Here is a 15,050-nt window from a genome sequence, read left to right as displayed (position 1 = left end):
TTGAGCATGTAAACAATTATTTCTGAAGTAGTGATGTATGATACTGCCAAATTTATTTCCGATACTGATACCGAGTAATCTCAAGCTGGTATCGGCAATGCTGATACTGATACTTTGTGCTAACACACTTAATATGCCTGGTAAATATAAAAAAGTAACATTTTTCAAATAACCACTTTATAAAGAATACAAGACAGACATTTATTTATTAATTTAAAAGTTTTTAACCCTAACCGTAGTGTATTTGTTTTTCATAATTTAAAATTATTCTGTTAAACAAATGTTATAGTTTTTGAATAGTGAATAAAAGAGAAAAAAATACTAAAGGTTGATGTTTCTTCACATGTTTTATAGCTTTGTTTGGACAAGGGCCTCCGGCCAGAAGCTAATGCTGTTTGGGGGGCCAAAGCATGTAAAAATTGGGAACCCCTCATCTAGAATGTAATTGCAGTCAGGCAAAGCTGATTTTATGTTAAACTAACCTGCCACTTGTAACGTCTACAGACTGACTGTGCACGTGCCACTGCACTAATGCATCCTCCAAGTGTAAGAAAAAGTAGTTCCCTCTAACCACAAGATTTGAATAGTTTAGTTATTTTCCACTGTCTATGATATACAGTGCATTACCTGAAATTACTGAAATAATGAAAGTTCGATATTTTGGTTTTAGTGTCGATTCTAGACCATAAAGTTCTGATATCGGTACTATCAATATTTCAGTATTGATCCACACATCATCTTCTGAAGTGGTGATCCCACATAAATTTGTTGGGACCATGGATGACGATAGTTTGCAGCAGCACRTAATCTGAAAAAGAGTTAGGAAAATGTCAACTGGAAGTCTTGTCGAAGCAAATATCCACATTCAGAATAAATGTCTTGAGCAACACTTGCCAATCTAACTGTTGTTGCCGATTTACGCAACAAAACACATAAACCCTGTCGTCGGCATGTGTAATTTCGCCTGCATTGAATTTTCTCGAAACAAAGTGTCTCTAAAAACTTTCACTCTGAGACCTGTTTTTAAAAACTTTTGGTGTCAGAGTAATCAATCTCAAATGGCTGAGACGCAACGGAAAAGTTACGGTTTTGCTTTAAAATGGCATTGTATAAGCAGGACCTACAAAACAAAGTTTGTTTAGAGCCACAAAACGTACTTGACCCAACGCATACTTGAGGAGCAAAACAACAGTAAATCGCAGGACTTTAAACTTGTACTGGAAGCACCCAGCGGAGAAACCAGTCCTGTCCTGGCTTCAGTACCAGGTTCAATGACTGTATATTCTTGTCTGTCATCTCCGATAGTGGAAATTTCAGTGATTGGCAGGTAAAACCATTTTGAAAATCAAGAAACGTGTGTAAAATAAATAAATAAATAAATAAATAAATAAATAAATAAATAAGGAAAGAGACTAAAGTTGTTTAATATTGTTCTTGACTTTCCACATTGTACAAAATGTACAAAAACTAGCCTACAAATAGGGTGGCAACTGGGGTGACAAGTTATTTCATTTCCCCAGTGGCAGCTGCCACTGTGTGCCACCCCCTTAGAACCACCCCTGCTCATGAGGCTGAAAGCTTCTGAGAGTTGGTCAATGGGTTTTCTTCCACCCTGCAAAACATGTAAAACATAGCAAAAACAAACAGAAATTTAAAATATGTAAAATGGTATGGAGGGGAATGGTGGACCTGAAAGATATTTTCTACATATACATATTTTATTGTCAACACTTTGGTGCTGTCTGGCTGAGTTTAACAGCCTCATCTCGGTGTATCTCTGTGAAACCTTTTGGAAAGTTTCCACATCTTGCCATGCATGATTTCATGGGTTCAAAAAGCAGTTCACCTAAGGTTAAAGCCTGAATAAAAAAGAAGAAAAGTACAAGCAGAAAAAAAAAGTGACAGATGATTCTTAAACTAGACTTAATGCTAATACAAGCCCCCATTGGCTCCACTCATGGCCCTATGGGGATGAAGAACAAACACCAACCTGTGCTGCTGAGTGGAGAATTTGTCAGGTGGCCGGTGCTAATCCGAGGCCCTTGGGGTGACTGTAAAACAATCTGAAGCCGAAGTCAATCAACCTAAACCAAAGCGACAGTGCTACAAGCTCGTAGAGTTTGTGGTACAATCAGTGTCACAGTTTGCTGTTATGTTACGTCCATCATCACTGTTGACATGAAGTCTGCAAGAAGAACAAAAGAGTTTGAAGTCATCACTTGTCTATGGAGTCTGTGCATCATATGGGTATTGAAAAAACACCAAGGAGTTACAACCAGTTCATCCTTTCTTTTCTTCTTTTGCAACCCCTCAACATTCAGAATTACCATAAAAACAAACAAATATGTCAAACGGAACGTGGGCGTTCTGGAACAGCATAAGACATCCTTTGCCTGAAATATAGTTTTGGGGGGATTCAGTRTTATTTGTGTAGTTCATCGTATAGGGTTATTAGTCATTAGTTTATTTTGCTGCATACAACATTCAATAGAAGTAGTGATAATAAAACAATATCAAAAACAAAAAACACATTAGGCCTCCTATATAATGCAAATATTATTTTGACATCTCTGACTTGCCAAATTTTTAAACCAATTTTATTTTCACTTTCTTAATTTTATTATCAACTCCTTGTAGCTTTAACTGTCTTGGATGTTCATAGAAATAGTTTTTACYAGCTTGTAGCCAAGATTCTGACATTTCTGTAGATACCACACATGTCTATGTCTAACTAAAAGAACTCATGGGAATTAAAGTAGAAAACCGGGGGTTTGGACTTAAGAGATKAATGAACCAATTGGCAGGTTGTACTTTGGTCACTTGCGGACCRGATGTGGCCCATGGGCCACCAGTTGAATAGCCCAGCACTAAAATATTTGCAGTTACAGATTTGAACAGAAGTATTGGTTGCCCAATATTGCTAGCTTAAGTTCACAAAGATAGTGACAAAACCTTTTTTAAAGTTTATTTCCCAACCAATACCTCTAAAATTGGTGTTTTATTGTAACATGGACTATACTTTGTAATGTTTAAAACTAAACTAGATTCAAATGTGTTAACTCAGGTGTACCATCAGAAATGGACAGAAATGAAGGATACCTTTTTTTACATGGTCTAAACTTAGCAAAAAATGTAAAGAAATTTTGTGTATGTTTATTTCTTTGTTGTAACAATAAATCTTATACTGTTGGAAAGCCTGTTGATTTCCCATTTAAACGGTGCCACATTTGTAAGGAACATGCATTTGTGGGATGAGCAGTAGAGCTGAGGATGTGGGTTGTGCACATGAAAAATTTGCCAAATCTTTTCCGTCATTGCAGTGGCACTTGTTTTGGGCCTCTGGTACCCCCAGGTGCTACCAATCAGGTGCCCCTTATAAGATTTATTGCCAACGAGCATTTTTACAACAAAGAAATAATCTACCAAACACAATTTTTCTTACTTTTTGGGCTAAATATTCAAAATAAAAACTAACTAAATTCTTTATGTAAAGCTGCTATTACTGATAGAAGTTGATGTAGTAGATCTGAACCGTTTGGTCTAATTTAATCTGTGTGATATAATTGTTCACTTTTCATCTTCACACCAACACACTGCAGTTTACAGATCTGGATTTATTCATCCACTCCTCATGCTCACTCATTTGGGATGCTTCTCCGGCTTCCCCGCTTTGCTGGAACTGGTTCTGTTGGACTGGGCTGGGTCGGGTTGAGCGGTAAAGGGAAACAAGCAGCTGGAAATGGGAGCTAACATGGAATGTGAGGAATTGGGCTGTGCGGTAAGGGGGCCCCTTCAAGCCCTAACAAACTCAGGGAGGTCCGAGGCCTGGTCCGGAGGCCTTGGATAAATAAACCACAGGAGATGACCATGCGCTGTGCAGATATCTACCATTACACATCCCCAGCCTCCAAACACAAAGCCCTGATCCCTCCTTCACCTCTCCACATCTTTTGTCCCACATGTTCTCTCCCCCCCCCCCCAAACTTCCTGTTTATCCCTGCTTCATCGTCCCCATTTTGATTCCCTTTCACATCTAATTTTTCCTCAACACCTCCAGCTCTGTTCCATTATTACATCTCTCCCCAGTGACCTCACCCATCCAGCTGCTTAACCGTGCCTGAACTGCTGCCTGTCGCRGGTTCTGTATGGGCTGTAGGCAGAGTTACGGAACCACTTTGGCTCTCAGCCGTCAACATAGCAGCCGTGTCGCCAAGTGTTTAAAACCCAGAAGGTGTTTATTTTTTCATACAGAAGCAGTGCGACTGCTCACAACTGCATTTCTTCTTCGCCTTGCAGAAGAGACAAGTCGAAGAGAAYATTGTACATGTAAGGAACGCAGCCAAAACAAAAGAGAACAACAAATGTGTGGCCATATATATATATATATATATATATAGCATTCCTTAGGAGAATGCATGTCATCTGCTGCCTTTTGTGTAAATATTTTAGACTATGATTGTTTCATGATGAGAAAAGTTTGAAACACAGTTTGAAAAACAAAACATATAATCTCATGTATTCTCAATTATTCTCACATATAATCTCAATTTTTTTTCCTTTGATTTTTTACCTGGATTACTGAGATGCATCAGGACATAATCTCATGTAATATGGMAAAGTATTCATTCTAAATGACTCAGCTACTACCACTTCAATTTTAGCTCAATACCTGTAAAACTGACTTGGGTAAAGCCATTTTTGTGTTGGTCATTTTGAATTGAACTGACCCCAAAAGTTGAATGTCTGTAGACATACATCCAGTGAATATTTTCTGAGAGTTTYAATAAAATTTGTTAAGTGTTTCATGTTATGTTTTGCTAACAGACCAATAGGGTTGACTCCAACAGTGAAATTTTAAGTAAAGATGTCTTATAATGTGTAGCACTTGAAGTATATGTTGTGTATGACTTATTCAAACACCAAATCTGTAAAATTGGCCATTTTTGTGTTTTCTAAAGTCAGATGAACTGTGTAGACTTCAAGAATTTTTTTGAGTACAAGCACATTCAGTAATTATTTCCTGAAAGTTTCATTACAATCAGTGCAATGATTCTTTACATATTTTGTCAGGATTCCAAATTGTTTACCGGAAAAAATTGTAACGTTTCCACTTAAAATATGCATTGAGGCTTAATCTCAGCTACTACCATCTAACATCTTGTTAATATCTGTAAAATGTATTGAGTTACAGTCATTTGTTGATTTTTTTTTTACCTGTTGCAGCCATTTTGAATAGGTAAAATAGCCATAGAAACATGTCCAGTGATTACTTTCTTAAAGTTTTATGAAAATCCATCATGACACATTTTGCTAATACTAGGCAAACAAACACAAACATGCACACATGGCTTTTTGAATTGAAACAAGACTAAACAAGTAACTAAATAGAACCCATATATAATCTATTCATGTTAGTTTTCATTTCATTTGTGAAAAATAGAATAAGCAGTTACGTTAGGGATTAATCTCTGTTTATTTGATGTCTGCTATTCCAATAGACATTTTTTATGATTACCCTACGACAAAAGTCAAAACAAGCAAAAAAAATATTTTCATCACGTTTGATTCAAAGCTTAAAATCACACACTAGTTTCATCTTAAGATATCATTTAAAAAAAGGGGCAAAAAGTTGCTTAGTGGCAGGAGACGTCATCCCGCACCGAGAACGCCTTCAGGAGTCAGAGCCGAGTCAAATCTGCCACCCACAGTTTCACACAAGATTAATTATGATAATGCATTTCTTTACCCCTTTGTCACCATAATGAATGGTTGCCTTTCTGGGCCAAAACACACAGAACACAGAAAGAGACAGAGAAGCGCACTTTTCTTTAAGTCTTTGTTTGTGTGGCTGTATTTGAGGTATTGTCAGATGCAACTAGCAGGTGGCAATGCAAACTCAGACCTGCGGATTTAAAAAAAAAAAAAGCAAAGGACCTCACAAGCAAAAAAAAAATGTGCATATACATGTCTGGGAGCAAACACAGCTGAGGTGTGCTTTTGAGATTTGAAAGTAAAACAGAATACAAACTCCAACTTGTCAATTTGAGCCATCATTTTCAAATATTACATATAGAGGTTTCCTTTTGCATGAAAATTAGATATTTCAATTTCACAAAAACTAAATTTCAGACTTATTACAAATAACCGTARAGCAAAATGAAACAATAAGCTAGATTTTAATGGGATGAAACTGCAATAAAAAATAACAAAATATACATAAAGCATTAACTGTATAATGGAAAAGTGCTAATTTTGACAGATTTGACATATTCGCTGTTGCAGTCCAACTGTTAAGTGAGATAAAAATGGCTGTCAAACAGGTACATTTTTGTGTTTTACTCCARTTTGACTTCAAAAGGCTCAATCGAGCAACGACTCAGTGTTAAGTTAATTAGCAAAGAGGGACACAAGSAGCTGAAGTTTGTGAAAAGACTGTGTGTGTTCAGACATTCATGTTTGGTGTGTTTGTGTGAGTTTAGTGATGCTGATRGTTGGAGGTGGGGACACGCTCACATCTTGAAAGGTAGTGTGTGTGGAGAGAAATAAAAAAAAAGGGAGGGAGGAAATTCATTTGTGGCCGAAGAACACAGAAGACAAATTGAGGAAGTGTTGTGCTAATGTGTAGGGGTCAGCAGCAAACACACACAAGTTTCTGACTGACTACCACTTGGGTGGCCTGCTTTGCTCCGTGTGTGAGTGTCTCCTGCTCAACCCACAATCAGCCCTGAAGCAATGAAGCCACCCATCCACTCCGTCAAACCCCCCACCCAGAACTCAGACCCCACCCTACACCTCTCGGTTGCATCTGTGTACATCTGTGTGTCGCGCGTTTCGTCTCTTTCATCCATCCAGTCCGTCCACCTCACACTCTGGTTCTTTATTCCATACTTTCACACTTGGGGGAAATGTCAGGAGTGATACTTCCTCCTCAACATAATGGAGCCCAGGAGTTGTTTTTTCTCTCGCGTTATCACTTAATTCATCTTGTAAAACCCATTTAATTCCACACGGACTGAGAATCTCATATACGCCTTCTCCAGAACTTGGCGGAGCCCTAACCATTTTTCTGTGTTTTCTATGTGCTTTTTAAGCTACCAATCGACCTGTATGATTTAAGGCACAAGTGAGAGMTGAGAAACTGCCAGTTTAACATAAAGAAATGTCACATTTAACCTGAGCACCATCAACCACGGACATTCTTTTGAAACTTCTCTGCTCAGCTTACAACCATTTTCCAGAAATCTGTCAGTCTTCATATATTCACATCATTTATGATTTCATTGTGCAAACACCCACAACAAGTGCATTCTTTGTTATAAATAATGCTTTCAGCACAAATTACATTCTAAGTTTATGTTTTGGTACACCAGACAAACAGCTGCAAAAGCTCCAAAGAACAATTTGTGATCCAATTTTTTTTCCCGCACATCACAACTCTTCTCACTGCTGCTTTTGTTTGGGACGCATAATTAAAAAAAAAAATCACAATTACAACAAAGATGCAGAAACAAAGACCACCAGATTCACAGGGGTAAGATCTGAAGTCTGAGTCTCCATTGTCAAACAAGCACATTTGTGTAGGAACCGCAGACAGGGATGCTAGAGACGGTGTTTTTGCACCATTAAAATGATCATTCGAACAGGTGAGCCTGCACACACACACACACATACATACATACAAGGGAGCGGACACGTGTATGCGCTTAAAGACAGGTTCAGGTATGGGTGGGGTTGCACTGAAGGAACTCGGTGGTCTTTGTACAAATATACAAACTTCTGCCTAAACACAAGCAGCTGCTAGATATCACAGTGTGGTTGACAGGGGTCAGAGTTCATTTTTTGCTAAAAAAGATCAACACACTTGAGTAAAAGAGCACAAAGTGAACCTTAACTGCTAATTTTATGACTTCACAGCTACAGGTAAGAAATGTGGGGTTTTTTTTTTCTCTCTGACATGTTCAGACTTTGTTAGCATGTCAGTAASAGGCTATGTTACAAAACCTGAAAGAAATCCATGGACAAAAACAAATCACCTGATGATTATCTTATATTAGGACATGGTTTGGTAGGAACGACTGCCATCATTTTGGTCAAAAGTTGAAGAGAACGCTATACAAAATCTCATGAGATGTCACACTCAGGGCCATTTTTGCGAATGACTATCAGCTACTACCACACCAAATMTTAGCTCAAYMTCTGTAAAATTGACTGTTATTGGCATTTTTGTGTTAAGTAATGTTGATTAGTTGTGGAGGCCAACACAATCTGGATCTTTCACTAGTTACTTCCTTGGGATTTCATTTAAACCCATCAGTATGATGTTATCAGKATCATATGGTTACTTTTTGCTAGTTTCTGTAATATTTGTTGAGTGGTTCAAGGAACATTTTGGTATCASACACATGAACACATTATCATTCACCTTCACTTTTTGTTAGCACGTGCTAACAAGAACACTTGAATACCGTCACATTTAYTTGCAGAAATGCTTCATGTGAATGAAGTGGGTAAGGTGAGAGAAACTAAACATATAGCACTGATATCAACAATAGCTCATTTCAAACCTGTATTTAAATATAAAATTGAAGAGCCAACTGTGTAAAAAGGATTCTGTGATGGAACCTCAAGGTCAAATTGAGCTTTTCTCACTTTAAAGTTTTTGTATTCAGAACCTAAAAGTCCAAGTGTTCACATCTTCAGTCATTTTATTTCATTTTGTCAATATAAGCTGCACGTATTGTGTATATGTTACTCTCATTTTCTTGACATCAAAAACCTCTTTAAATGTGCCACCTGATGCATTTGGATATTTGCTCTTGAAAAGTATTTAGTCAAATAAAATCCAGAATAAAGGGGATGAAATCAGTATCTTTTTTTATTTTAAAAAAAGTACTTTTGAACTAAAATAAGTACGAAGCAATAAASTGTAATATTTGGCATTAATTAAAAGAAGAGTTTTTTGAAGTCGAGTACAGAAAGATGCATCCACATTCCTCTCATACACATGCATCACATAATCAGGCCACAAGAGACTCTTTAAATGACTCGAGCAAGCCCACAGACACAACAGGAAAAAAAAAAAGAAAAATCACATACACACAATGTATCCCCGCAGACATCCCTGTCAGCATCTGTTTCCTACATGACTAAGAAACTTTAAACCTGTAATTTAAGAAAGAACTCCACCATTGGAATGCAATAAATTTTGTGACAGCAGAGAGAGAAGAAAGTGGACGACGAAAAGAAAAAGAAAGAAAAGCATCAGACGTGAGTCAGTTTCCTCCTCTGCTGCATTTGTGTGTGTGTGTGTGTCAGGGCGGGGTGTCGGTGTTAACTGATACAAGATCAAGCTGGGTGGTCCGGGGCCTACACATACACCATTTTTGTGTACAAATAAACTTAACACCCAGGCCCCCCCCGCCCAATGCCATTGTGACCACTCCTCCTACTGCTTTCTCCCTCCATCTCTAGTCATCACAGCTGCGCAGCGTGCATGTGTAAACACCTACACACACACACACACACACACGCGCGCGCACACGTTCAAAAGTCTATGAGCTCGTGCTCCTCCCCTCTGGAACACTGTAACTGAGTACTGCTATTAGGAGATGGTAATGATCTGATAATAGCTGGTGTGGTGACACGATCGCTAAGATCTGTTCAGCGCCATCAGTCAAAGGGTATTTGGAGAAAAAACTAAACTTAATCTGCAAAAACAGAAACAAAATTAATTAACAATAAAAAAATAAAAACACAAAAATGCATGAGTTAAAGCCGGGTTGTCTTTATTAAAAAGAAAAAAAAACCCATGAGAGTAGAACAGTAAAGCAGCGCCCAGGCTTGTGACGGGTCAGTCAGCTGGGTTATAAGTTGTTATATCAGTTACTGAGGTGATGCTTACTCCTTCAAGAACAAGCTAGATCTCCATCAGCTGATCTGTTCCAACGATGACCTCATTCGTCCGCTCAGCTGTAAAGGAAAGAAACTTTGGTTTAAACTTAAGTAAATAAACTGACAATTCATATTATGAAAACAAAATCAGTTTTTAACATTTAAAACAGGTAATATCATCTCAAAGTCACAAATTTCCAAAGGTACATAAAGTACCTGAAAAAATAACTGTCAAAGTAAAAATACCTTAACAGAAAATGACTGGTAAAAATGGATTTCACTGATAAGAAAGGTACATATGTAAAATGCATAAAACTGAGAAAAATGGGCCTCATGCAAGAACCGTTCTTAAGTTGTGCGTACAACGTGATTTAGGAGAATTTGTGGCATTCACCAGTTTTCGTATTCTAAGATTTTCTTCAGATACGAACAAAATTTACGAGTGGTCCAGACCTGTCGTATCTTTTACGAGCAGTCAGTCTGCTGTTATCAGACGGACTTTCTTCATTAATAACTTTATATTTCATTAGTTTGAAGATATTTCGAGTTGAAAATAAATCACACTCTATAAATCTTTTGACAAGAGGCTATTCTGTTTGAATTAGAATTATAATTTTAAATGTAATAACTAACAACGACATAAACTGGTTAAATTAAAATAAAATGGCTATTAATTTTGTTGTATCGCATCTGACACCTGACGGTCGGGGGGGGGGGGGGTTGCGGTGTGCAAAACTATTTAACACAGTTGTTTACACTGAAATTAAAAATATTTGACCAAAGAAAAACCGGAGCAAGACTAGAGAGAGAGATAAATATGATTTAGATTTTTATTTCTGTGACTGTAYGACCCACGGGAGACACGACATTAACAGCAGTCATTTCATTCCTCGGCTTTAAAAGCAGATCCTTTAATTCCACAGCTGACGCTGCTAAAAATTACTTTTTCTTTTTGTAGATCTCTGAGAGCAGAATTTCAATCTCCAAACTCGTAAAGCTCTTCTTTTTTACTTTGCGATGTCACTTATGAATGGACACTTCCTGGTCTGTGTGGCAGGAAACGTATATCCTTATATGGTGTTTTTWGGGGTGGTAATTATGTAAATCACCTCTCCGCATGCATGAGCACCTGATACACATTCATCAGTTTACGCAGCTCATTTACACACTTTTCCTGAAGACAGAAGAGTTTGTTGAATCAGACGTGGCATGTTCAAAAGTAAGAGATCATGAAAGTAAAACTAAAAGTACTTGTACACACACTCTTAAAAATGAAGTGCTGAATTTATTTAACCAAGTTATGTCAACTGGTCTGAACTCRATTTAGTGGAACCAGTTGACAMAACTTGGYTTAAAAAAATCCAACAACTTCAACAACACAACTCTTTTCATGATGAGTTCCGGWCATATAGAAATTTCGAGGTGTTGAATTTTAAAGCACAAAAGTAAAAGTATACTTTTTATGTTTCAAATCTAACAGTAAAAGTAACAAGTAAAAGTTATGACTTGGCAAAATTACAGATCCTCAAAAACATTACTTAAGTACTGTAACAAAGTAAATGTATTTCGTTACTATACACCTCTACAAATTTCAACGTGTGATGCTTTMTGACTTCATCTGAGTGTGTGTTCAACTGCAACATCACAACCACGAGTTGTGCTAAATCTGTAACTGAAGATGGAAGAGGGTGGTTTGCACATTGACAGGGTTAGGAAACAATTATACAAATCAAACGTCAAACAACAGGCAAGCAACGTTTCAGGATCCTGTAATGAAATGAACTGGAGTTTCTTGATAGCTTCAAAATGATATATCAGGATTTTTCATTAAGCTTCAGTCACATACAAAATCTTCAGAATCACGGAGAATTTACAAAAACACAACTTATTCGGGAAGCAACAAAAAAATCTATATATGGAAACAGGAAGGGGCGGTACTGGTCTGACACCCCATATTAATTTTAAAGGCCCAATTTCTTTTATTTTATTTAGATCCTGATTGTATTAYATTTTAATGTACTTTCATTTGTTTACATTCTTGTTCATTTTCTGTTTGTGTCTGTTAAAAACTGCCATAGAATTTAAGATTTAGCCTTTTTTATTAGCTTTGAAAAAGTTAGTTTTAGAGGTACATTAAATTACTTTTCTGAGAGTTTCATTAAAATCTGTCTACAGGTTTGTAGGATATTTTACTAACACAAACACACAAGCAAAAACATTACTGTCCAGAACTTTGGGCTATAATTTGAATGTGCAGTAAACTTTGATCTTTTGACACAACACACTCCAACGGTTAACCCTTAAAAAATAATTGTTTTGATTTTCAGAGAAAAACAAGCTCAGCTTCCTTAATCAACTCTCCCAACCCAAAGTCAGCCCAGCACAAAGAGCACAACCACAATTTCTCCTCATAACCCTCCATCACCAAGGTACCAGCACTGATCCAAAGTAAACGGTGGCAGCGAGCTAAGTTCCATCCACACAGACCGGTTTTAGTGTGAAGGAATCTGTTGCTCCGAATGAGCTTAGCACTGTTGTGTGAAGAGGAGGACAAATGAAGCATGGGACAGCAGGGGAAGGAAGACGAGATGAGGAGTGAAAAGGGAAGGAAAGAAACGAAGCCAGATGAACTGTCAGAAACCAGTGCTTGTGGCGGCATTGACACCAAATTTCCTCCACGCAGGCAGGCTGTGATACCAGGCTAAGTGTGAAGCTGAAATGTCGAGACAAATGCTGAACTCTAACATCCAGCCAAACGCAGATCGGTGCGATTTTATTGTGAACAGATTGCTCTCAGCATGGACATCTTCAACGCACAGTGGGAAGACCGAAAGAATGAAAAGAGTAGCTTTTCTTTATAGTTACTGTAAAAAATGGACATCAAAGCACGCTGGAAGGAGGTATTCATTTTTTTACACATCAACACCCGATGGACCAATATGAATGCAACGTGTGTGTCTGTTTGTCTCAGGCTGTCAGGGTGGTCTTTGGCTGCGAACAGCCTCAGCAGTGGGGTGGGTGGCTAATGTCTTCAGCAGCCTATGGTCAGCCAGCTACATTGGCAACAAGGAGCAATATTGTGTTTATTCAAACTATTTAATGTGAATACAATATAAGACGATGAGAGAAAGGCTTTCCGTTTAATCTCAGGTTACATATAATAATCAGGAACAGGAAGAGTGAATAACTGCAAACCACAGAACAGTGGATTTTATTTTTACTAAACTTTATAAATGTAATTTTACTTTTATATTGATTTGGTTAATAGAAAAAAAATCAGATTGTTATAATAGAAAGCAACCTGATGATTCTATGGCATCTATTCTTGTGTTCTCTCAATGCTTTCAATTACTGTAATTAAACATTTTATGTCCTTATTTTGTCTTGTGTGTTTCTATACAAACAAAACTTATAGATATTTGCAAAAAATGGACTTTTCACAACCATGTGCATCTTAAAAATGAAACACAATCCTTACTAAAGAGGTTTTTTTTAAGATATATATATATATATTTAATAAAATTATGATCTAAAACAAAAATAGTGCACTCTAAATCCAGTATTTGTATTTACTAAAATTTTGTAGGGACAAAAAATACAAAATAGAAACAAAGATCTACAATCTATTAGATAAATGGAAGCTGGAGTTTTGCACAACTACAGTTTTTGCGCATTAATTGTCAGCTTCTGCTCAAGTTTTTTTAAGCTTAAGATCACATAGCTAATTTTCAATATCAAACAAATAAGAATGTTAATGCAAGATAAGCTTTGTTGCAGACCAATGACACGCCTAGCGCTCGCTCCAAAGAGGTCTCAACTGTTTCATTTTAATACGCTTTTATCTCAAATTCAAACCGTTGTTGCCCGGAGCTCCCTGCTGTTCACTCAATTAGGCTCCTCAGTCCGGTAGCCAAGCTTGCTCCCTATTTCTTACGTTTGAGGATTTGTGTGTGTGTGTGTGTGTGGATGTGGCTGCAGGCTGCTTGCTGTTGAATTCCGGGTGGTCCTGTTCTGGCCCTGCTCTCTAACCTCTCCATCAATGTAACACACATATAGACACAGCCATACACATMCACATACACAACACTAGCTTTAGGGATAAGAAGAACATTGAAAATCGGACAAATTAGACTTTAGATTGAAGAAACTTTTCTTGGTGGCTTTTAATGCTTGGCACCTATAAACAGATACCACACACATAAATTAACACCTTMTTTGAGTCAGCCACAGAGACGAAGTGGAATTAGCAATAAAACAACAAAACTGGGCTCTAATTGGTAGCATTTATCTGGAATATTGTRTTGAACATTTTTCAATCTAAGCTGCTAATTGTTACTTTGTACAGTTTACATTACAATTTTAGAATCATTTTCACATAAAACATAATGCCATATTATGTCAATTTTACTTGGAAATGAGCAGAAACTTGACACTTATTTTCTGTTCAACAGATCATTTTCTTTTTAACTTTATAACCTTTTTATCTTGAAGTGGGTCAACTTCTTGTAAATATTAAAATTATTCTAAACTYACATAAAACAACACACCAACAGTCCTTTATATGATTAATAAATGTGATTTTAATATTTACTAGTATGTAAACTTGAAAACTGGRTAACTATTTGATCTTCATGCCAATTGGACAAATAACATTTGTTAAAAAAGAACGCTGCATATTCAGATTCATAGGAGAGTCACATGTCACCATAAGTGGTGGACAAAACGAGTAGCTGTTTATAACCGTATTTTCCCATTTTAATCAACCTAAATCCTATTTTTCCTGCTATGATATCACATAATAGGAGTTTTATTAAAGTTAGATGTTTAGATTAATCTCACCTTCTGATTCGATTCTTTGTCCATTTCCCACCAAACAGTATTTGAGGTCTGCTCCTCTGCCGATWATTGCATTACTGCAGATCACACTGCCCTGGATGTTACATCTGGAAATGAAAGACAGAAATTCTGTGAATTGGGGTGTTTGTTGAAGTTGTACATATTTGTGGCTACTTGACATTACATTTCTGCCTTAAGAGATAATTTATGCACAGATGGGAKTGAACATCAATAATCTAGCAGAATTGTAGGTATAGAAATAAAAAACAGATTAAAAAACAATATCAACTTTAAAACAAACTTTAAAGGGATCCATGATTAGT

The 15,050-nt window shown here is 37.0% G+C and overlaps 1 protein-coding gene across 2 annotated transcripts in view; it reads right to left on the bottom strand.

The window, feature by feature from the left end:
- Positions 1-9,764: 9,764 nt before the first annotated feature.
- The window catches only part of eif2b3 (eukaryotic translation initiation factor 2B, subunit 3 gamma), a 26,892-nt gene continuing 21,606 nt past the window's right edge, over positions 9,765-15,050 (bottom strand). For both annotated transcript variants that reach the window (XM_014031587.1, XM_014031592.1), the window contains exons 11-12: positions 14,731-14,834; positions 9,765-9,969 (exon numbers count right to left, since the gene is read on the bottom strand). In XM_014031587.1, the coding sequence (XP_013887041.1) occupies positions 9,917-9,969; positions 14,731-14,834 (157 nt within the window). In that variant the 3' untranslated portion in view covers positions 9,765-9,916. The remainder of the gene's footprint in view (positions 9,970-14,730; positions 14,835-15,050) is intronic.

The sequence above is a fragment of the Austrofundulus limnaeus genome, unplaced genomic scaffold, assembly GCF_001266775.1.
Source record: "Austrofundulus limnaeus strain Quisiro unplaced genomic scaffold, Austrofundulus_limnaeus-1.0 Scaffold6, whole genome shotgun sequence".
NCBI classification, from domain to species: domain Eukaryota; kingdom Metazoa; phylum Chordata; class Actinopteri; order Cyprinodontiformes; family Rivulidae; genus Austrofundulus; species Austrofundulus limnaeus.
This window is presented reverse-complemented; position numbering and strand designations above follow the sequence as displayed.